Raw genomic sequence first — 21,617 nt, forward strand, 5'->3', positions numbered from 1 at the left:
ATAACGGGCAGCAGAGGTTTTTAAATACTGTGAAAGCAGCTGTTCCCACATGAAGAAGCCTGTTTGGTTTAGAGATGATGTTCTTGGAGAGGTGAAGACATGCCAAGGAGAGGGTCACCCTTTGGGTGATCCACGTGGGACTGAGTTCCCTCCCTTGGGTGAGAACTAACTCATTTCTAATGCTGAGTTTGATTAGAAGGATGCACCTGAGGTGGTTAAAAGTGCTCTGAATTTGGCCAAGGGACCAGGGTGGTGTAAAATGGGGTATGTACCAGGATGTATGTACCAGAACATCCCTGTCTGGGAACATGGGAATGGGAAGCAGAAGAGACTGCCTTATCAGGGTGAGTTTATGTGAATTAAAGGTCCGGAACTGAAGGAAATGAATCCTCCCACAGCGTGCGGGGGCTGAGCCTTGTTTATGTGTTTTACATGCGCTTCGTACAAATTTAGGACCGAAATGACAGCACTGAGAGACTCTTCCACGGAAAGGGAAGAGCCTTGTTTAATCAGTCTGTTCTACAGTTGGCTTTTTAATCTATGTCTCTGATGGGAAAATGAATTAAAATGTAGCAGTTTGTGTCCTAACATCAAATAGTAATTTCCGTACCCTGTGGCTCTCGCTGGACTTTCTACCCCTAATTTACTACAGTTTTGGCATTTTTCCCCACTGAGAGATACCTGGTTTTTAATGGGTATTTTTAGAAAGATTTTAGAAACAGGTAAGGATCCAAACCATAGGTAATTTAATTCAGTCATATCTTTGAAAATATCTGGATGACATGGAGGCATCCCTGATTTATGACAGAAAAGGAAGATGGATCTGGTGTGCTTTGAATGAGCGATTTGGATGCTGTGCTCCTCCTTTTGGTGGGGTCCTGTGGAGAAGCTCCTGCCCTACCACATGTATTGCTCACTGCATCCTCCAAAACATGGTGCAAATGAGAAGTAAACTTATCTGGTTTGTCTGACGTGGGATGACCCAGAACTGGGCAGCTGGAGCTGCCAGGAATGCGGATGGGAATGACTAACGTGAGAACATCATCCTCGTAGTTCACGTTGCTCCCCATGGACCGAGTTTCTTCAGACCCATTTCTGGGTTACACAAGCGCATAAATCTTTCCACAACGCAATAGTAAAACACCACAGAGTAACAGCATGACCCAGCTGTTGTTTGCTAAGAAAACGGGGAGGGGGGGGAGGTTGCCAGAGTGCCTTGTCTAATCATTCTTTGGAGTATTCCAATAACATGGGACAGGATCGGCGAGATAATTTGAGTTCTGGGGGTTATTAAAAGTCACACAAGTCTGAGCTTGCAGTTTGAGTTGGAAAAGAGGGAACTGAAGTCTCAGGGAAGCTGGTGACAGTGAGAGGCTGACCTGTGGGAAATCTGGGTTGGATTCCAGCAAATACTGTGTGGTTTGGGAAGAGAACCTAGTGAGGGATGAAGAGCTTTGCTGGCTCGGACCGTAGGAGTAGCCAAGGGAAGCGTTTCACTGGTGCATCTTCCTTTGCAGGGCCTGTTTTTAAACATTCCCTGGAAAAGTTTGAGCACATACCTGTAGGAGGGATGCCAGTAAGGGCTTGAGTGCCTCTCTGGTGTCTCCTTCGGTGTCTTAACTCTCCACCCAGACAACAAGCAGGCTGCTGCCTCCCAACAGTTAGTGACATGCCTGCAGGGAATAGGTTTGCCCTTCCACTCAGGCACTCGCATCCTCCATGGAGGACAGGGAATGCTGGAGTGTGAGAACGTGTGAAATCATTAGCAAGGGCTCTTTTTGTATGAAATGAATATATATTGTAGTCATAATACAAAATTTGAATCACCGAGTTTGAAGAACAATTTGTTTGCCAAATAATTGCGTTCTGTAATCCTACAGACATCAAATAATAAATCAGCACCACCTGGTTATTGTAAATTAAAATGAAAACTTCGAAATACACTGATCATCTTGTGCAAAATGCTAATAATAACAAATCTTTCAGGTGCTAAAAAAATCAAGTGCAACAGGTTTAAACACACTGTAAACTGAGCTTTTTCAGTCTCCTCTGGAAACAGTTACAGGTGATACAAGGCCATCCTAGGAAATTTGTGCTTCCTTAATGGAGAGCTCTGCTCTGCCGTTCCAGTTCTCTTCACTAGTAGTTCCAGGGAACATAAAGTCACAATTTCCAGGAGAAAGAGCAGTTGTGCTTTTCTCTGCTCGACAATAAATCTGTCAGAGGTATTAAGGTGAGAGGTAGCAGTAAGTCTGTTAGTGGTGTAGAGAAGTGAGAGTCAGTGACTGTGGCTGGTCCCTGCCCTCCAGCAGCTCATGAAGCCTCTGGGCCTCAAGGCTTTGGGTGTGTTTCCTCCCTTTCATGGCAGAGTTAATGTTGTAATCGTTTACCCGTTTTCACTTAGGTTTTGGACTCCCTAACTGTGTCCAGCTACAAAGTAGTGCCTTCTGCTTCTTCCATTTCTGGGTGTAGATTTTCATTTGGCTTTGAGTATCTTTGATTTGATGATAAAGATTCTCTGTGGGGGTTTTTTCACTTGCTTAGAGCAGAAAGGAAGCTCAGAGCCAACTCATGGTGAAAATGAGTTCTGATCTTCCATGTTTCTTCACAACATAGGACAAATATCTCAAACTTAACCTGGAAATCATCTTGTTGGACATGGAAAATTCGGCTGGTACATCTAGACTGAGAGCAATTCCAAGTATATCTCTTGCTTTCATTTCATCTGTGGCAAAAGCTGTTTTGAAAATCTGTGAGAAGTATCTTAGAGTGAAAGGGTAACTCGTTATGCTCTGTGGCTTATGAGGAAAATATAACTGATACCATCACAGATGATATAACTAATTTCAGCAAAAGTCCTGGATTCCTTAGGTCTGTGATAGCAACAGATAACCAGTTCACAAGATAATTTATTTCCTGATTTTTTTAGTTTTGCCATTCTCAGTTTTAACCAACAGGCAGAGAGTATCCACGGACCATATAATTCATTTTGGTAACTGTTCTAAATAGAACCTGAACAGTCCTTGAAACTGCACTTCCATATCCCTGGGTTCTGCTCAGGTTCTTCCACAGCCAACTCCATGTTCTTTTTATGCCTGATTACAAGTGAATTTGCAAACAGATGCATTTGGGCCTCTGCTTTGGTATTTTAATGGTATTTCTCAGTTTGCTTTCACAGGGTTGATTCTTGATTTATTTCAAGCCCTTTTTCTTAATCAGTTTGCAGAGTTTTCCCTGCCAAGAATAAGTAACAATATATTTTCATTACTTCCAGCACTTCAAAGCTTCCAAGTTTCTGGTGCCGAGAACATTTACTACTAGAAGTAAAAAGCAGTCTTCCTTTAGTTAACAGTTCTCTTTAAGAGGGAACACGGGGGAGATAAATCAATTAAAAGGATCTGGTCTTTGAGGGCTCATGCAGCACTGTGCCATGGTTTGGGGGCTCATTAGACACTGGCTTAGTTGGAGGAAGGCTGATGAAGTTCTGACCTCCTCAGATCTGCTTTGTTTGCTCTTTTGTCAAACATGCTCTTTATTTTTGCTGGCGAGACAGACTCATCATTCATATTAATTTTTTTACATCTGAAGTTTGCTGGGCTGCTTGGAAAAATAGGACAATGAAAGCCATCTGGGCATCCCATCCACTTCCATTTGGAAACATCTGCATCGTTATTAGGAACGTCTCACCAGCACTACAGTGAGCAGATGTGTTCTCTCTCCATCTCCTGGCTCACTTAGAATTGCTGATAGTGAAAGAAATTTGATAGGCATTAAACCCCAAATACCTGTTTCTTGATCAGGCCCTTTAATACCACTGATTTAGGATGTTTGTTCCTGTGTAAAGAAGAAACTTGTGGCATTTGTGGGAGGAAGTGATGGAGACAAGCCAGCAGTGTCTCTCCTGCAGGTCATTCCTTGCCTGTATCTGTGGGATTTAAAGCTGAGCACTTGTATCCTTGAACCTTTGCCACGCAGGTTGACTCACAGCTGTTCCTCAGATGTAACGCTCCGTGGAAACCCAGCATCCTCTGCCTCCAGCTGCCCTGGCTCCCTTTTTAAAGCCTTTAAGAAATTAGGCTTTACATTTCTTTAAAGAGAGAGAAGTCTCTGTGTTGAACTTAACATCCCTTTCCTGAGGCTCACGGGTGATGACACCGTGTGCAGGTGTCCCAGCTGCCAATATCTCCAGAGAACTCCATGGTTTGCATTCCATGTGCAGGTGTACAGTGAGAGTAGTGAGGCACTTGCACAGGTAAAAGACAGGGTTCTGGCTCTGATACCGGGGAAACTGAGGCAGCAGCTGGCTTTCCAAAGCAGGGAAAGGCAGTTTTCATCTGTGCTGCTGGACAGTGAGTTCCCTCGGGTGATTTCCCTTGGAAGAGCAGAGTTGGACAAGAGCATCTGTAAAACCTTCAGGTACTTGGGACATAATAAACTGCTTTTAGCACCTTCTGTGAAGGTTTATTGGGGATGATGATAGTATCTACAGCTTGAGTGGGATATTCAAAGGCACTGGAGGCTATTACCCTGAATACAGTGGGTAAGCTGATGCCCAAGGTTTGGAAAAGGCTGCTCCACAGTGGCAGAGCTTCAATCCAAATTAAACCTCCCACATCCCAAGCAGGTGCTCCATGTCACTAAGGACTTGGATGTTCCTTGTTTTTCAGGATTTTCAGTACGGCAATGCAATGATCTCTGTGCTCTGGGTGGGTTATTGAAGCTGTTTGTTGTCCCAGCCCAAGACCCCCTTGGTGCAGATCCGCCTGGGGTTTTGGGGACCCCTTCCCCTGTGGATGTGGGATCTGAGGAGAATGGCCTCGTGCATATTTGTGCCCTTATCTTGGACACTCTCATGGTCCACGGACTGTTGGGAAATATCTTGGGTTTGGGACGTTTGTTGCTCTTGGAATGCTGACTTACAGTGCATTCATGGAAAAAAAAGCAGGAACCCAAGTTCAACAGCATTCAGTGACAGTTTATAGTTGGAGCCTTTCCTTTATATTTATGCCAGTGGAATTTTGAAAAACGGCTGAAATTCCGTGTGGCAAGAAAGAGGGGCTTATTATCCGTGACTAATGCTTGGATGCACTTTTTAAAATTGGGATTATTTGCTGTCCTGCCATTTCAGCTCTTCTCTTGTATTGGTTGGTTCTGTTGTTTCCTAATTTGGGACAGCTTTTCTCCCACTTTTGATTGTCACTCTCACATCACTTTGGGGATCCAGCTACTGCAACCACACTGTCAAACTGGGATCCAGGGTTGGGATAAACTTGCCTTTGTGTTAGTTAGGGATTGAATCCAAGCTGAAGGCTGCATTTTTGGATGACAGTTCCGCAAACCATACTCTTCATTTATTTTGGTGCCTTGGGCTGTCTCACTGCTATTTCTACAGTATTCCTGCACTCCTGCAACACAAACAATATTTGTCTAAGCAGTTCTTCTTTGTAAGTCTAAGTCATTAGATTTATTGATTAGCTTGAGAGGCCCCTTTATGTGTCTAAAACTAAACCCTAAAGGAGGGTTGTTTTCCCTCCTTTTGAGGAGGAGGACTATCTCTTTTTGTCATATTTCTAGTCAGACCCATTGTATATGCTATGGAAAATTCTTCCTAAATCTTCTCCCCTCTCAGGTTCATCTCTTTTTTTATTATTATGGGGTTTTTTTCACCATCTCTGTTAGCTTTCCACCAGACCGAAGGGCTCGTTAAAGCAACACTGTGCAGGAAATGGAGAGAGGCACAAGAATGGGACCCTGCTTGCCAAAGAGGGAAAGTTGGCAGCTCTCCTCTCACAGAGAAATTCCTTGGATTCGAGGAGCAGCTTCATAGAGAGAGTGTGCTACTGAAGGGGCACGAAGTGCTTTGTGAAGTGTCATTCCACAACTAAATGGCATTTTGGATATTCACACATTGTGGTGAGGTTCTAGCAATAATGTTCAGATGTATTCAAATTAATTTTAACATAAGAGGTGGACATTTATGGTTTTATCTGAATGACCTTGAGTGTCAGGAGGGAGAAGGTTGGTTCTGGGCAGAAAGAAGTACTAATTCCCTATGGAAGACGCCTCCAGCAGACCTCACCTCCCATGGCAGGCAGCAGGGATGAACCTTGCCGACAAAACTCCCTCTCCTTAGTCACAGCTTTTTCAGGTCAGAACAGGAGAATTTATGATTATGACTCTGTGCTATTTTGGATGGGATCGAGATGGGGAAAAGGAGAGGGGAATGATCAAAATATCCTGTGTGGAAACAGTGTGAGTTATATTCATAACACATCTGTGCGAGGTGCAGGCAAGGCTGGCGCGCTCGTAGGAATTTGGGGAGGTGGAAAGGAAAAAAAAATGCCTCGTTGTGTAAGAGTCTATATGAAAAAAAAGGGAAATACTGAGGGGGATGGATCCATAATGAAATAATTCTGTGCCAGTTTCTGGGGGCCTGTGTTTGGGCCTTGCAGGAAACTCTTCCCCTCCCTGAATGGCGACAGGAAAGCACAGGTGAGACTCTAATGTTTGCAAACCAGTTCTGTGGTGTGACAGTCAAAATTAGCCCTCCTAAGCTGCCTGTTTGCTCTGTTTTTCCCTGAAAATCAGTATGTCTGTAATGTTGGGCTGTGTGGTTTTTATAAGGGTATCACACTCAGGGTGTACTCTATGTAATTATAGCCAGAGGTGTGGGCAGGAGAGCTCTGCTCCATAAGGAATTGGGAGGTTTGAGAGCTGGCTTTCAGTTCAGGATTGCTCCCTCCCTGTCAGCCCTTCCAGCTTTAAAATCCTCTCTTCCAGAAGATGTGTGACTAGGAGAGAGCAGAGGCTTTGACCGGCTTTCTGTGATTTCACAAAATCTGCCTGTGTGACATTGAATATTATTTTGCAACAAAGAACCAGAATTTGTCAACCCAGCACAGCTATCTGGAATATATTTATAATCCCCCACTCCATCTTCAGTATTCCGGCCAATTCTTATGTATGAGTTAAAAAATTAAGCTTTTCAGCTTGTGATGGGGTTGATGGGCAAATGAAGTTCTGCAAAATTTCAGTTTCATATACCTTAATACCTAAATATTGTAATGTACCATATCTGTCTAAATGTCGTGCACATATCTCATAGGATCATGGAATCCTGGGCTGGTTGGGGTGGGAGGGGACCTCCCAGGCATGCAGACAGGGCTCTGCTGCTGCCTGGCAGTGGTGGAGGAGCCCTCCATGGACGTGGCTGGTGTCACTGCAGGTGCACGGGCTCATCGGAAGGCCGGGCTCCAAAAACCAGCTGTTGGGCTTTGTCCTGTCAGAAGGTTGGAATCCACTTAGTGCCAACTGAGCAATTAAGGACAATTATGCTTTCAGCTCCATTAAGGAGTCCCAGGGCAGTGAGACCTGGGAAGGAAGTGAGCCGTTGTCGCACACCCGCGCTCTGTGACTCATTTGAAGTTCCCTTTGTCTCGGTAATATGGACTGCAGAAATATTTTCCCACATTTTTTTTTTCCAGTTTTACACACTCAGTTATTCCTTTTATGTGAGTGAATACTGTGAATTCAAATCTCCTTTAAATGCTGATCTCAGCATAAACCATCGGACAGCTGTGTCTGCCTGTGGTGTTCCCATCCTTGGCTTCCACCTGCTCTGGTGGCCGTGCAAGGGAATCACACTGAGGGTGTTGGACTCTAATTTTATCTTTTATACCTGTGAAGATGTTCACCAAGTTTAGAATGGAGCCAGGCCCAGGTATTCTTTCTGTTTTACCTCTTCTTTGAACGTGTGAGACCTGGAAAGAAATTGCTTCAGTCCCACTAAATTCAGAAATTTTCTTTGATTTCTTTATGTTCAAAACTTCTGGCTTTGGCACTTGGGCAGAGTTTCATCTCTTCCCTTCTCCACTTCTCATTTGGCCTTTCAGAGTTCATGTGTTCAGTGGTTGGACTTGATGGTGTTTTCCAGCCTTAATGATTCTCTGTTTTGTAACAGGTCGAATGTCCACTCCAGCCAGTGTCCTCTAGATCAATTATCCAGATTCTGGAGCTCCATCATGAAGACAGATCGGGGGAGGACTGCCAGGGCAGCGGGCAGGACGCAGGTGCCAGTGTTAACTGGTGCTTATGTTGTGATGGTAGTGGTCTGCCCTGCCCCTTGGAGACTCTAGAGAACTTGGAGCAAGTCCACGAGAAGCATGTTCATGTCTCTCTGCTTTTACAGGAAGAGCGTTCAAAGCACTTTTTTTGGTCTTCCACTGTTGCCACCAAAGTGTCCTCCAGCAGTTTTGCAGTAGCAGGTTGCCATGCCCCACCTTGTCACCACTGACGTTCTTCCCTTGGATTTTTACAATGGGTTTTCAGTGTGGGTCATTACTTTAATGGAAAAGCTGAGCTGCCCTGGCTGCTCCTGGCTTTTCTCTCCAGCTGGACAGCACTTCTGGCTCAGACCAGGTGGGTCATGCAGAGCCCTTCAGCTGAAGCTCTTCAGCTTCTCCATAGGCAGGAGAATGCAAATCTGTCCTGGAAAAGAGCAAAGACTGTTCCCTGAGCTGTTGTGAGAGATTTCCCCTTGCATGGATCACAGTGGGAGAGTTTTCTCCCTGAGTGGATCAGACTGGCAGGCCTCCACCACGGGGATTTTGTGTCATTTGTGGGGCTGCTCCAGAGCACAGATTTTCAGATATTTAGGTGAACTATTAACCAGCACATTGGTGGCTTGTACAAGTCCTTCCTCAGCAACTGCCAGGCTCCATAGTTCATCCCCAGGAGCTGGGCAGGGCTGTGTCTGTACTGCTGTGTGAGCAAGGCACAGCTCCCTGCTCAGAGTAATCCCCGTGGAAGGAAGCGGGGCTCTGTCCCGAGGTCCTGCTGTTGTGTCTGGACAGTGTAGCTGGCTTTGCCGACTTGCAGAGGCTTAAGGCAGATAAGGTGATGACTGGAGGGTAATTGCTGTTGACACAGAGCACTGGGCTGCTCTGTGACAAGCAGGGCTGTGGCTGGGCCTGCACTGGCCAGGCCGTGTCCTCTCACACCATTCCTGTGGCAGTAACGGGTCTCAGGTCTGTAGGAACACAGTCCTTATACAGCTTTTAAAAATAAGCAGCTGTATGTAAACACAGGTCTCCCTTTATCCCAGAGAAATGAGCAACCCAAGGAGTTGTTAGTGCACTCACTGTGGAAACTGCCCCAATTTGCCCCATTCTTTGCCACTGAAAATTCCTTTACTGGCTTGCCTGGAGAACGTGTGGCTGCCCCATCCCTGGAAGTGTCCAAGGCCAGGTTGGACAGGGCTTGGAGCAACCTGGTTAAGTGGAAGGTGTCCCTGCCCATGGCAGGGGGGTGGAACTAGATGGTCTTTAAGCTCCCTTCAAACCCCAACCCTTCCATGGCTCTCTCCATGCTTTCAGCCAGCTGGCAGAAGCTGGCTCAGATGCCAAGGACTAAGGAATCCAGACTGGGATTGAAATAATTTTAAGGCCTTGCTATAACTACTTAGTTAATGAGCACTGAGGGGCAGCATCTCTGCCAAAGCAACTTCCTCAAGCACTGAAAGCTCCTAGTAGTGGTCAGCTGCTGAAAACACCTGCTTGAAGAGTTTAGACCCTGGAACTCCTCTGAAGCCTGTTGGAATCTCAGGAAAACTGTCCAAAAATGCTGGGAGCTCAGGCTATCCAGCATTTCTTCTTCCAGTAAGTTCTAAATTAGCAAATAAATTATGTATGCAACCTGTGCTTTCCGAATGTGGAGGGCTTTAGGGGTACCCCCCTTTTTGGATTGCTCTGTCCTTTTATAATGCATTATTCCACTTAGGAATCTGAGGATGCTTTAAGTGTGTGCCTTTGTGAAGTAGAAGTGATTTTTGGGTTGATGTAATGATACATGAAGGCATGAGTGCTTTTCAGGTTGTTAATGCAGAGCTCTCTGATGTTCCTGGGAGATCGTCTGACTTATAAAGGCATGGACTCAATGCTCTTAGGAACTGGAAACTTTGGAAGTGCAGGGCTGGCCACTCCAAGCTGTAGGAAATAAGCCCTCCCATACCCAAACTGGATTTGGTTCCAGCAGCCCAGATACTCAGGTGTGCACCTCAGCAGTGGGCCAGGCTGCACATGGTTGCTGACTTACTCTTTCTCCTCTGCAAACTGAATTCCAGAGCCTCTACAGATGCTTTTTTCTTACTTCTGGACTTTGATACAGCTGATGATTTTGCAAAATGGGACTTTTTCCGTGTTATTTTTCACCTTTTTTTTGCAGTGGTGTTTAAAAGGCTCCACTGATATTGAATTGCAGAACTTGGTGTGCCGTGAAGTGACAAAGGAATGGATTTGCTTGGTTTATGTGTGTCTAATCTGTGACCCACAGACTTCTGTGTGTCCTCTTTTTGTATGTAACCACCAGCAAAAGGTGTCTCTCAGGTCTCCTAAAAAGCCAGGCCCAAATGCTTGAGTCTTCTTCATATATCCCAATAAATTATGGCCTTTATCCAATAGAATATTCTCCTGGGATTAAAGTAGATAAAGTCTCTGAACTATATGTGTAAGTTGCTCTACTGGAGAAAGAGGGACAGCTTGTAGTAAAGATAGTAAAGACTTGGAATTGTCAAGAGACTGTTTTTATTACATTTTAGGAGATGCAAAGTCCTTTAGAATTCAGAGTCAAAGCAAGATTCCAGCCCTACTCACGATCCATATAACCAGGGGGTTCCCCTTTCTGTGGGGAAAAGGGAAATTCCATAATTAAGTATTTTAATAATGGCATGTAAGAATATATTTTAAACCTGTTCTAAAAAAGCTCTAGAAACCAAAACTAACCACCAAATCATCTGTACCTCCAAAACAAAATTATGATGGAATTCTTGCTATATATATAGAGAGAGAAATAAAGAAATGTGAGAGGGGAGGATTTTTTGCTACTAGGAAAGCAGAAATGGTAGGAGATGTGGTTTATAGTTGTAGGGTAACTGTCTCTTGGCTAAGTTGGCTGTTAGGGCTAAAACCCAGCTAAAAATAAGGTGCAGAGCAGATGAGCCAGGGCAAGGCCGGGCAAGTCCCGAGGCCGTGTTAAGCCAGCGCGGAGCTGTGATCTGGTATTAGTGGTGTCCAGGCGAGGTGGTGCCTTGTCCGTGGGCTGTGCAGAGAGCAGGCTCTGGGCTGTCACTCAGGGGCTTCTCCTCTTTGGTTGTTCAATGTCTTCCCTCAGCTTTTCATTATTAGAGAGCAATAGCACTTATTCCAAACAGGCTCGGTTTGATCCTGAGCCTTATTCCTCATCTTTTACTTGCGTGTTAGAACCTCACAGCGACATTTCCACCACCAGCACCATCACTACTACATTTCCACAGGTCTAAAAGCACTTTCACCAGGAATCAGGTAAGTGCAGAACTGTTGCAAACTGTCCAGGTAGTGTGTCAAGCACGTTCTGCAGCACTGAGAACTCCGGAACAGGCTGAACTTCCTCCTTTCTATTTGTATTCCCAGTTTCTGGTCATGGGATGGAAAAAGAACAGTTAATAGCTGACCTAAATTCAGGCATATTTAATTATAGTTTCCTTAAGTTCTGGCTATGTTCTGTATGTGTTTGCTGCCAGGTATGGATAACCTGCAGTCCTAGAAAGCCTCATGCCAGGTAGGGAAGTGATGACAAGAAAATTATGGGGTAAAATTCCAGCCATTTCCATTGGAAAAATTTATCCCGAGTTGGCTCTATTCAAATACATAGAGGATGATGCCTTTCTACGTGGCTCCCTGAGTGTGCCCTGGCATCGAGCCCTCGTGTAAGTGAGTGCTCAGAGCTGGTTTCGCTGACGGCGCGTGGAAGGGAAGAGCCTTCCCGTGATGTCAGAGCAAGGAACACAGTGCAGGAAATCTTCCATCCTTCCCAGAATCATTCTGCAGCTGAAATTGCTCAGGTACCAGAGAAGCACATATTTCATGGAAGCAGTCAGCACTTCAAAATGTTTTGTTTTCTCTTTTAAGTCTAAGAACAAAGTGAGATAGGGTCTGTGTTTGTGGCCCATGGAGGCTGTGCATTTCACAGCTAATCCTGCAGAGCCCCAAGATTCAGACCTTCCTCTAATCCCTGTTTGTTTGTAAATCTGCCAGTCACTGGCAGATTTTCCACCCAAGGGTGGGAGAGAACATAGGCAGAGGTAATTCTCCAAGCTTAATGATTCTCAGGAAGGTGAGAGATACCCAGGCTTTTTATGAAGTCACAAGAACTTTTTTCTCTCTTTTCTTCATTCCTCAGTGTGGTGAAGTTGCTGGTGTCTGAACTGGGTTGCTGGCATTTTTATTTCTATTAGGAAATGCTTTACTGTCTGTCCTCCTCTGACACCAAGACACCTTTACGAGGCGTGACACCACCACCAGACCCTGTCTGCCACATCCTGAGACCCTCACAGGTGCAGCAGCACTTCCATGCCCACGTGGTGGACAGCATCCAGCTGATGTGGACTTGGCAATAATGGATGAATGGTTGGACTTGATCTGAAGGGCCTTCTTTAACCTCAAGGATTCTGTGGTTCTATGACAGGAGATTTGTTCTGGTTTGGGTTTTTTTGGTTTGGTTTTTGCTAATGCTCAAGTAATTGTTCTATGTGCCTTGAGGGGAATGTTAAATCCAATGTTCTCCTCTGTGTCGCTGCACCGTGTTTCTGCAGCAGTAGAGCTGGCTTGCTTTGTGTTATCAAAATTTCAGAGATAATATTTATTTATTGTGAAATATCCCAGAGAGATGCCCTGCAGGGGCTTCTGGAAGTGCTTCATGGATACAGCCTTGAACATACAGTGAAACACGGAGTATAACTGTGTATTTTTATGGCCAACTGGCACGGCTGGGGTCGCTGCAGAGACAAACTCTTTCCTCAGCCCCCAAAAACAAACAAGCAGAAGTTTTGGCAGCAGTTAAGCAAACAAACTCTCCTCCAGAGACACTGACAATATTAAGGCCCTGAATCCAGCGCTGAGACTGCAGGTCCCAATGTTGGTGCTCCTCATGGGAAGGGGCTCGGGGCAGGGTCCTCGGCACAGGACACATTCTTCTCATGCCACAAAACTGTGGTGGTAGCATTAGAAACTCATTTGATGCTTCTGGAGTAAAAGGCAATTTCAGGCAATTTGTAAGAAAAGATAAGGGAGAATGCATAACTTGCCAGAATTTTGTTTCTTAAGGACCTTATAAATCAAAGCCCATGAGTTGCAGCCCATCCCAGAACCTAATGAGGGCGTGCTGTCATCGTATCTTAGCCCTGACAACCTGGGTGGTTTCTGCTGCTGATGACTCATAATGAGCCAGTACCAGCAGCACTACACAAATGTTGCATGTACACAATTCTTCTGGAGATCAGTGAGAATTCTGTTGGAACTGCTTGGAATTTGCATTTGAACTAAATGATTCTTCTTTTCTTCCCTGTTTTTTCAAAAGGCACACTTGAAAATAAGCCTCAGGAGGCAGCGACAGGATGGACTGGCCTAGTTTCCTTACTTTGAGAACTGCAGAATGGAATTTTTTAGTAGCTGCAGAACACATCTGTCCTTAGGGACTCTTTATACATTAACACACTCTTTGGCAAGGGACTTAAAATTGATCTCAGTTGGTTCCAAACTGATTTCTCATTAGTTTAATTCTGAGTTAGCGAAGGTGTGGATCTTCCCTAGACACTTTTCCTATCTCTATATTCAGGAAAAGGCTAAATTAGGCAATTGAGCAAGTAAGCACATAGGAGGACCATATATACAGAGATAGATTTAAGGGGCGGTGTGTGTGTGTGTGTGTGTGTGTGTATATATATATATAAGGAATAGTGCTGCTATCAGTGTCATTTGTAGCATAGAATTCAGCCCACATGTTTTACAATATGAGATGGTGAGAGTCTCCCATGTGAGCAATGCTGAGGGTTCTCTTCAGGTGCAGAGAGGTTTGGCTGATGACAGTGTCGATGGAATTAGATTTGGGCAGATCATGGCTTTCTTTAATAGCACAGAAAGAGCTGTAGTTCCATTCTTCCACAGTTACACTCCAGGAAAGATGTGCTGTAACCCAGAATAACCATTTCCCCTGGCACGAGAGCACAGGCTGATCTGTTCCTGCTGATACCATCGGGATGTAAGTGATGCAGGTGACCAGCAAAATAAAAAAGGAAGACATAACGAGCCAGCTAATTCCAGAATGAGATTAGCACGGATTAGTCTGTCTAGCCCAAATCCCCAAACAGCCAGACTGGTTCTGTGTGTTTCTTCACTGTTGCCTCATGTGTTGTCTTTCTCCCAAGTAACAAATGTTTGGACAAGAGGAAACAGCCACAAGTTGTGCCAGGGGAGGTTTAGATTGGACATGAGGGAAAATGCCTTCAGAGAAAAGGGGTGTCCAGCCCTGGCACAGCTACCCAGGGCAGTGGTGGTGTCACCATCCCTGGGGGGATTTAAAAGCCATGGGGATGTGGCATTTGGGGGCATGGGTTAGTGGTGGCCTTGACAGTGCTGTAGGAGTGGTTGGACTTGATGGACTTAGATCCCTTGTGTTCTGTTAAGTGCTTGGCCATGGATGCACACTGCAGCCTTTGAAACAGAGCTGCTGGCAGTACATGTAACCTGGGATTGATCCTCATTGTTTGACCCTGAAGGCACTGAACTGCTGGGTTATGGAAAACAGACAAGAGAACGGATCAACCCCTTGTGTTACCTGGTATTTTTTGGACAGGGTAGTTAGGGAAAGGACCCACTGCTTCACTTCTCAGCTTGGTTTCACTTGGATGCTGTGCTTGGCAGCTTCACCAGCTGCAGCAACTTTTGGAAGTGGAGCTAGTCTGTGATTTTCCCACTGGTGTGCTGTCCCAGGGTGGGCATTCTTGAGAGCACTGAAAACAGGGGAAGGGACACTTTGTGGACTTGCAGCCTTGGCATTCATGAATTCCAGCGTGGAGGAGAAGGGCTGCAAGTTGTGCTGTTGCTGGGGGAAGTGCCCCATTACACCACAAGTGGAAGGCAGGACTGTTCCTCTCCATCTGCTGTATGCTGGTTGCTCGGATGACTTAGTGGAGCGGGGAGCTCCCTGTGCATTTATGGGAAGAGTGAGGGAATGGGGATGCTCCCAGCTGGGACACAGGAACAGCCACAGGGGCACAGGCTGCTCCAAGCCCCATCCAACCTGGCCTTGAACACTTGCAGGGATGGGACAGGAACTAGGACTCGACTGATGCCTGACTGTCCTTGCAGGGTCCCTCCTGGGGGCACTGAGTTCCCTGCACGGCCACGTGGAGCAGCAGCTGAATGAGACCCTGCGGCGGCGCCGGCACGCGGGAGACGACGACCACAACATCGAGGTGCTGCTGGGGGTGGACGACTCCGTCGTCAGATTCCACGGCAAAGAACACGTCCAAAACTACCTCCTCACCCTCATGAACATCGTGAGTATCTGCCATAGCTTGTTTGGGAATGGGAGCTGCTCTTGGGACCTTTTGTAGGAGCACCTGGCTTGGGAAAAATAGCATGGGATCATTTGGGCTGCTACTGAATATGGATTTCTCTTTTCAGGATGTTCCTTTCTTTCATCTTTTTCACAGTAGTTTTCTAGGGCATGACATATTCGAGGGTAATTCCAAGAATTTGGAAATAGTTGAAAAACAGTAAGGAAAAAATGTAAACTTGATCCATTTCTAGTAATTCCGAGCTCCTCCTGCAACGCAGTTCTAGAGAAAACCTGGCCAAAAAATAAACATGTAGAGAAAAAAAGTGTTCTAAACCCCCCGTGGCTCTCTTGACAGAGCAAACCTCCTGGTAGTACAAGTAGAAGATCTGTCTTAGAAACTGTGGGATCGTAAGGTTTTTCAGGAAAGAAAAACAGCCTCCTAATGACAGAGATGAGGAATAGGCTTCTCATTAATAATGACTTGATGGACATGGGAATATTCTTGTATGTTTTACACTCACCTTTTCTTTCCTGGAATTTTTTTTAAATAATTGCTTAGGCTTGCAAATAATCTAAATTTGAGAATTTAGAATTTGAGAGGAAAAAAATATCCCTATATGAATTTAACCCAACTAATGTGTTTTCCAGAATAACTCAGGAAATAATTTCTTTTTCCCCACGTACCCCATGGTACATCAACAATAAAGCTCCATTACACATTATTGCAGAATACTGTCTTTTTAGTTTTAAAACCTTTATAACTCTGTGAGCAGCAGGGCTGATCCATGTCCCAAACCACTTCCATGTTTTTTACATGCCTGAGGCTCCATCTGCTGGGAGCAGCTGTGGGGCCAGAGCCAGGGTGAGCTGACACCCAGCTGCCCAAAGCCATCCAGAGGATGGGATAAAAGGGGGTTATGGGGAAATCTTGGAGACTTGAAACCTTAGGTCAATTCCAGGGTCCTTTTTGTCTCCAGGGAAGTCACTCCAGTCTCTGGGAAACTCCCTGCTGTCTCTTGGCACAGGGGAAGTTGTGAACGTTTTTCCTGGCCCAGCCCTTTGTGGGAGTGATGCTTCTGCATGAAGGGAAGGAAATAGGAGAGGAATAACTGACCTTTGGGATAATTGCTTCACAGGACAGGCAGCCTGAGCTCTGTGCTCATTCCCTGTCCCACTGTCCTGCTGCCACTGCTTCACCCCCAGGGATTGCATGTTTAAACCATGGGCTCAAATCCTCGTGTCCACAGTCTGGAAACCTCCCAGTGACCTTTTTCCCTGAGGGGAAGAGGGAAGTTCTGTTTAACCAGACTGAAAAATAGAAACCCTTCTAACTCCTGCTCAAACCCACCGGCCTCTGAACAGGGGTGTTTGTTTCTCAGCAGTTGCCCACAGCATAATATTTATTTTGTTTTTAGAGGGATGAGGAGCTTCATTGAGGACCTGCAGATGTTTCACACTCTGGTGCCAGGGTATTTCTCACCTTCCCAGACACGGGGAAGGGCCTCAAAGAAGGACAATTTTTGGTTTATCTGCATAATTCTGTTTTTCTAACTTCCCTTCCACAAGGCCTCTTTCTAGTACAGAAGTGACCACAGAATTCTAATTGATCTTGAAAAAGTAGGGCAGCAGCATTAATTGCTTTCTAAAAAAACTACGCTTCAAAACAAGAAGCACTGGAAGTGTTCCAGGCTGGGTTGGACAGGGCTTGGAGCAACCTGGTCTAGTGGAAGGTGTCCCTGCCCGTGGCAGGGAGGTGGAACAGGATGAGCTTTAAGGTCTTTTCCAACGCAGAGCAGTCTGGGATTCTGTGATTTGCAGCGTTTGAACTCCAAGTCTTTTCCCCGGTACCCTTTTCTTTGGGCCCTGATCCGTGAAACTTAAAAGGGAACCTTGACATGTGCTTCCCAAAGTTCCATATGAGGGGTATGTGGTGATGGGAAGTGAGTCTACATTCCTCAATGTGTGGAAATGATCCGAGACTTGAATCCTCCTCTGAGAGGACTGTAGTGGAACAAGCACTTGAAATAACTACTCCGTGGCCTTGGAAGTTCCTTTGGTGTCATCAGTGGGTTGTTTTCTTTTTAATTTTCCCTCTTTTCCCCCCAGGTGAATGAGATTTACCACGACGAGTCCCTGGGCGTTCACATCAACGTCGTGCTGGTCCGAATGATCATGTTGGGGTACGCAAAGGTGAGTGAGCCGGCTCTCCACCTTCAGCTCCTGGGCGGAAAATCCACCCTCTGTGTGGATTCCCTGCCTGTGGGTGGAGCTGCTGGCTCTGAGGTGTTGCTCCTTCAGTCCATCAGCCTGATCGAAAGGGGGAACCCCTCGCGCAGCCTGGAGAACGTGTGCCGCTGGGCCTATCAGCAGCAGAAGGCGGACCCCGGCCACGCCGAGCACCACGACCATGCCATCTTCTTAACCAGGCAAGATTTTGGGCCCGCTGGTATGCAAGGTAATGCAGCTGACCTGGAGCAGAGCTCTCTGGGCTCGGTGTTTCTTGGCTGGCGTCTGCCAGAAAAGAGGAAAAATTGGGAATTGCATTGTTAGCACTTCCTGCTCTTTGTTCCACAGACTTTTTCAAAAGCAAGGAGATCTTGCCATGAGTCCTTGCCCTTTATGTCCAACTGTAGGTTTAATTTTTTTACTTGAGTTGTAAATCAACACCTCTTTACTCTCTCCAAGCTCCTGTGTTTTAAGGGATCACTGGGAACGTTCAATGTACTTGGTGTTCCACTTCCCGTTATATTATTGCATCCTTCACTGCAGATTTCTGTTTATAGACATCCCAGCCACTTTGACACCTGCATCCATCTTTGGGACTCAGGGAACTAATGCTAATGGGCAGGATTCCCCAGGTGTGGGTTGTATCAGGGCAGGCACTGGTCAGGCTGAGGAGCTGGGCAGGCTGCCCTGGACTCAGAGCAATTTTAGCTTTTCCTGAGGAAAAAGAAGTTTATTGGGGGGTCTCATTAAAAATCCACGTCCTGGGCACAAGACTCAGGCCTGGTGTCTCTCCATAGGATACGCTCCTGTGACGGGCATGTGCCACCCGGTCCGGAGCTGCACCCTCAACCACGAGGACGGGTTTTCGTCAGCCTTTGTTGTTGCTCATGAGACTGGGCACGTGTAAGTGTAACTTTTGCAATCAGATCACACCAAAACGTACTGCTGCACCTCCTGCTTGCTCCAGGGGGGTTGGGTTTAATGGCTCTACGGAAGCTGTCCTGGTTTTATTTCTGTCCCCTGGGAATGCAGCAGTGGTTGAGGCAATGAAGAGACAAGTGGTGGAAGAGAGGAAGGGGAGAGAGAGGGGGAACTTGTTTTGTCTGGGGTGAGGGAAAGGTCAGGAAGGCACCTGGGAGGCCCAGCAGAGACAGGAGGTGGCTGTGCGTCCTTCACTGCTGTCTCCTCCCCAGCTGCCTGGGCTGGCGAGTCAGACTTGGCACCTCTTGGAGAGCTGTTTCCTTACAGTTGTGTCGCAGTGGCTCTGAGAGGTATTCTTTGTTCCAGGCTGGGCATGGAGCACGACGGGCAAGGGAACAGATGTGGGGACGAGACGGCGATGGGCAGTGTCATGGCCCCCTTGGTGCAGGCCGCCTTCCACCGCTACCACTGGTCCCGCTGCAGTGGCCAGGAGCTCAGGAGATACATCCAGTAAGGCCTCCCTGCTGCACCTGGGCTCTGATCCCTGTTTTTTCAGGCCCTTTTTCCCTTCAAATCTGTGTTAGAAAGGCTCTAACCTATGAATGCTGTGTGCTTGTTGGGGGCTGTCCCACGGCTCATCTGCTGGGGATGGACAGGCAGTGGAAAGACCCGTCTGACTCCAGTGGGATTTGGAATAGGCCTCTGATTGTCATAGAATCCCAGAATGGTTTGGGTTGGAAGGGACCTTAAAGCTCATGTGTTTCCAACCCCCTGCCATGGGCAGGGACACCTTCCACTAGACGAGGTTGCTGCAAGCCCTGTCCAACGTGGCCGTGGACACTTCCCAGGACGGGGCAGGAATTAGGAGTACACATTTGCTCATGCTGATTTTTTTCTGTGTCTCTTCCCACAGCTCTTACGACTGTCTGCTCGACGACCCTTTCGAGCACGACTGGCCCAAGCTTCCTGAGCTGCCAGGCATCAACTATTCCATGGACGAGCAGTGCCGCTTCGACTTCGGTGTGGGCTACAGGATGTGCACAGCGGTACGTCCCGGGGGGTCTGGCCTGACTGGGGAGCTGCAGTGTGTCATAACTGAATAATAATCATTGGAGGGCAGTTAATGGAGTATTTAAACAGAGCTCTGAAGAGCAGAGGGATATTTATGGGGGAAACCCAGTCCTGTGGGATAATGGGCAAGTAGGTGGCAGCACAATCCACGTGACACAGACTGGTGGGAGTGATCCTGAGGAAGAAAAGGAAAAAACCCTCAGTTTCCTCCCACTTCTGGCTGTTTCCTTTCTTGTCACTGGCTCAGGGCTGGGGGATGCAGGGAATAAGCACTGCCCTGAAGATACGGGACTCACTGGTGTGTGTGAGATGGATTGACGGAGTGGGTTGGATCCTTATCCCAAAAACTCTAAGTAACCTCAGGTTCTGCATTTCATCTTCTGCCTCTTGTGGGTTCCAGTTCCGAACCTTTGATCCGTGCAAGCAGCTGTGGTGCAGCCATCCCGACAACCCCTATTTCTGCAAGACCAAGAAAGGACCTCCCCTCGACGGCACGGAATGTGCCCCTGGAAAAGTGAGTCTGGGCTTTGCACTGTGTTTGTCTTGGGGAAAAAAACCAACAGTGTTGTTCATCTGAGGTAAAGGGCACAGAGAGAAACAGAGGGAATTGCTCAGCCTCTCTTGGGTTGAGCGAGAGGATGGGAAGAGAGGAGGCTGTGCTTTCCCACTAGGATATTCCATGAGCTGTACAAGGTCTGCTGTCGCACATTTTGGGCATAGAAACCCCAATGGAGGTGTAACCCATTCTGTGACCCTTTTGTTATGTTTTTTGGGTTCTTTCCTGCAAAGTGTCCATCAAGTGTCTTTAGGAATCCAGGGATGCAGATGATGCCATTCCTGTGGGGTGGCTGCTCAGAGCTTGTGGTCCAGACCCCATGTGGCAAATGTTTGTGTAGGCTGAGGAGTAGCACTTGATTTTTCTCTTTAATATCCCCATTAGTGGGTGTCCTGCTGCCAGTCCATTTTTAGTTATAAAATTATACTCAAATACCTGTTTTTTTAGCAAATTCCCTGTCTTTTGGGATATTGGAGAGTCACTTTTACCATCTGAGTGTGCCCCAGGCAGCAGCAAAATGTTCCTGTACTGTGATGATGTGTTTGATTTGGGCTTTGTGTCTGTTCTCACCTGTTTCCTGCCCCAATTCCCTCAGTGGTGCTACAAAGGTCACTGCATGTGGAAGAACACCAACCAGCTGAAGCAGGATGGACACTGGGGACCCTGGACCAAGTTTGGCTCCTGCTCCCGGACCTGTGGAACTGGGGTTCGCTTCCGCACGCGCCAGTGCAACAACCCAATGTAGGTCTGGGGGTTGCACCCTCCTGGGGGTCCAGGGAGGGGCCATTGGAAATGGTAATTAGGGTTCGGGTGGAGATTCTGTTCAAGACCCTGGAAAGTGGATAATTTTCGTGGAATCAAAGAATTTCACAGCATCATAGAATCATGTAATGGTTTGGGTTGGAAGGGACCTTAAAGCCCATCCAATTCCAAACCTGCCCTAGACAGGGACACCTTCCACTAGATATAATTATATACTTTTTTTTTAATACAGAAGAGCTATATTACATTAATTATTATTAACTATACACAAGAGCTGTATTAAGATTACATGGAGTTTAATTTTTTTTTTTTCATGTGACATATTTCTAAGGGTTTTGGGCTCTGTAAAGAATTAAATGGGAAGCAAGCCTTGGAATTAATAGAAGTGGGTGCACACATCATGCAGAGGGAGATTTTGTAAATAATATGTATTGGTCACCCTGGAAATTGTCAGAAAGAGTACCAAGCCCCCCAGGGTGCTCAGAATCCCACTGGAACTGTGGGGCCTGGATAAATGGATATAGAGTTTTACTCTCAAAGGAACTATGGGAAAGGCTACAGTTTTAACCTGAATAGTTATCTCAGGAGCCAGGCTTAAATTACCTGAAAATAAATATGATTTTCTGAAAGATGAGGGTTCCATAAGTTAAATTTCACCTAAACAGAGCCTTACTCCCCTCACAAGGAAGAATTTCTCCCTAATGAGAAT

The 21,617-nt window shown here is 46.4% G+C and overlaps 1 protein-coding gene across 3 annotated transcripts in view; it reads left to right on the top strand.

The window, feature by feature from the left end:
- The window catches only part of ADAMTS3 (ADAM metallopeptidase with thrombospondin type 1 motif 3), a 64,818-nt gene that overhangs the window by 32,549 nt on the left and 10,652 nt on the right, over window positions 1-21,617 (top strand). For all 3 annotated transcript variants that reach the window (XM_051794504.1, XM_051794505.1, XM_051794503.1), the window contains exons 5-12: window positions 15,180-15,370; window positions 17,479-17,562; window positions 17,671-17,827; window positions 18,396-18,501; window positions 18,886-19,029; window positions 19,433-19,565; window positions 19,991-20,104; window positions 20,742-20,887. In XM_051794504.1, coding sequence (XP_051650464.1) covers window positions 15,180-15,370; window positions 17,479-17,562; window positions 17,671-17,827; window positions 18,396-18,501; window positions 18,886-19,029; window positions 19,433-19,565; window positions 19,991-20,104; window positions 20,742-20,887 — 1,075 coding nt within the window. The remainder of the gene's footprint in view (window positions 1-15,179; window positions 15,371-17,478; window positions 17,563-17,670; window positions 17,828-18,395; window positions 18,502-18,885; window positions 19,030-19,432; window positions 19,566-19,990; window positions 20,105-20,741; window positions 20,888-21,617) is intronic.

This window comes from Manacus candei, unplaced genomic scaffold (assembly GCF_025592945.1).
Source record: "Manacus candei isolate 608988 ecotype Guabito, Panama unplaced genomic scaffold, ASM2559294v1 h1tg000039l, whole genome shotgun sequence".
NCBI lineage: Eukaryota > Metazoa > Chordata > Aves > Passeriformes > Pipridae > Manacus > Manacus candei.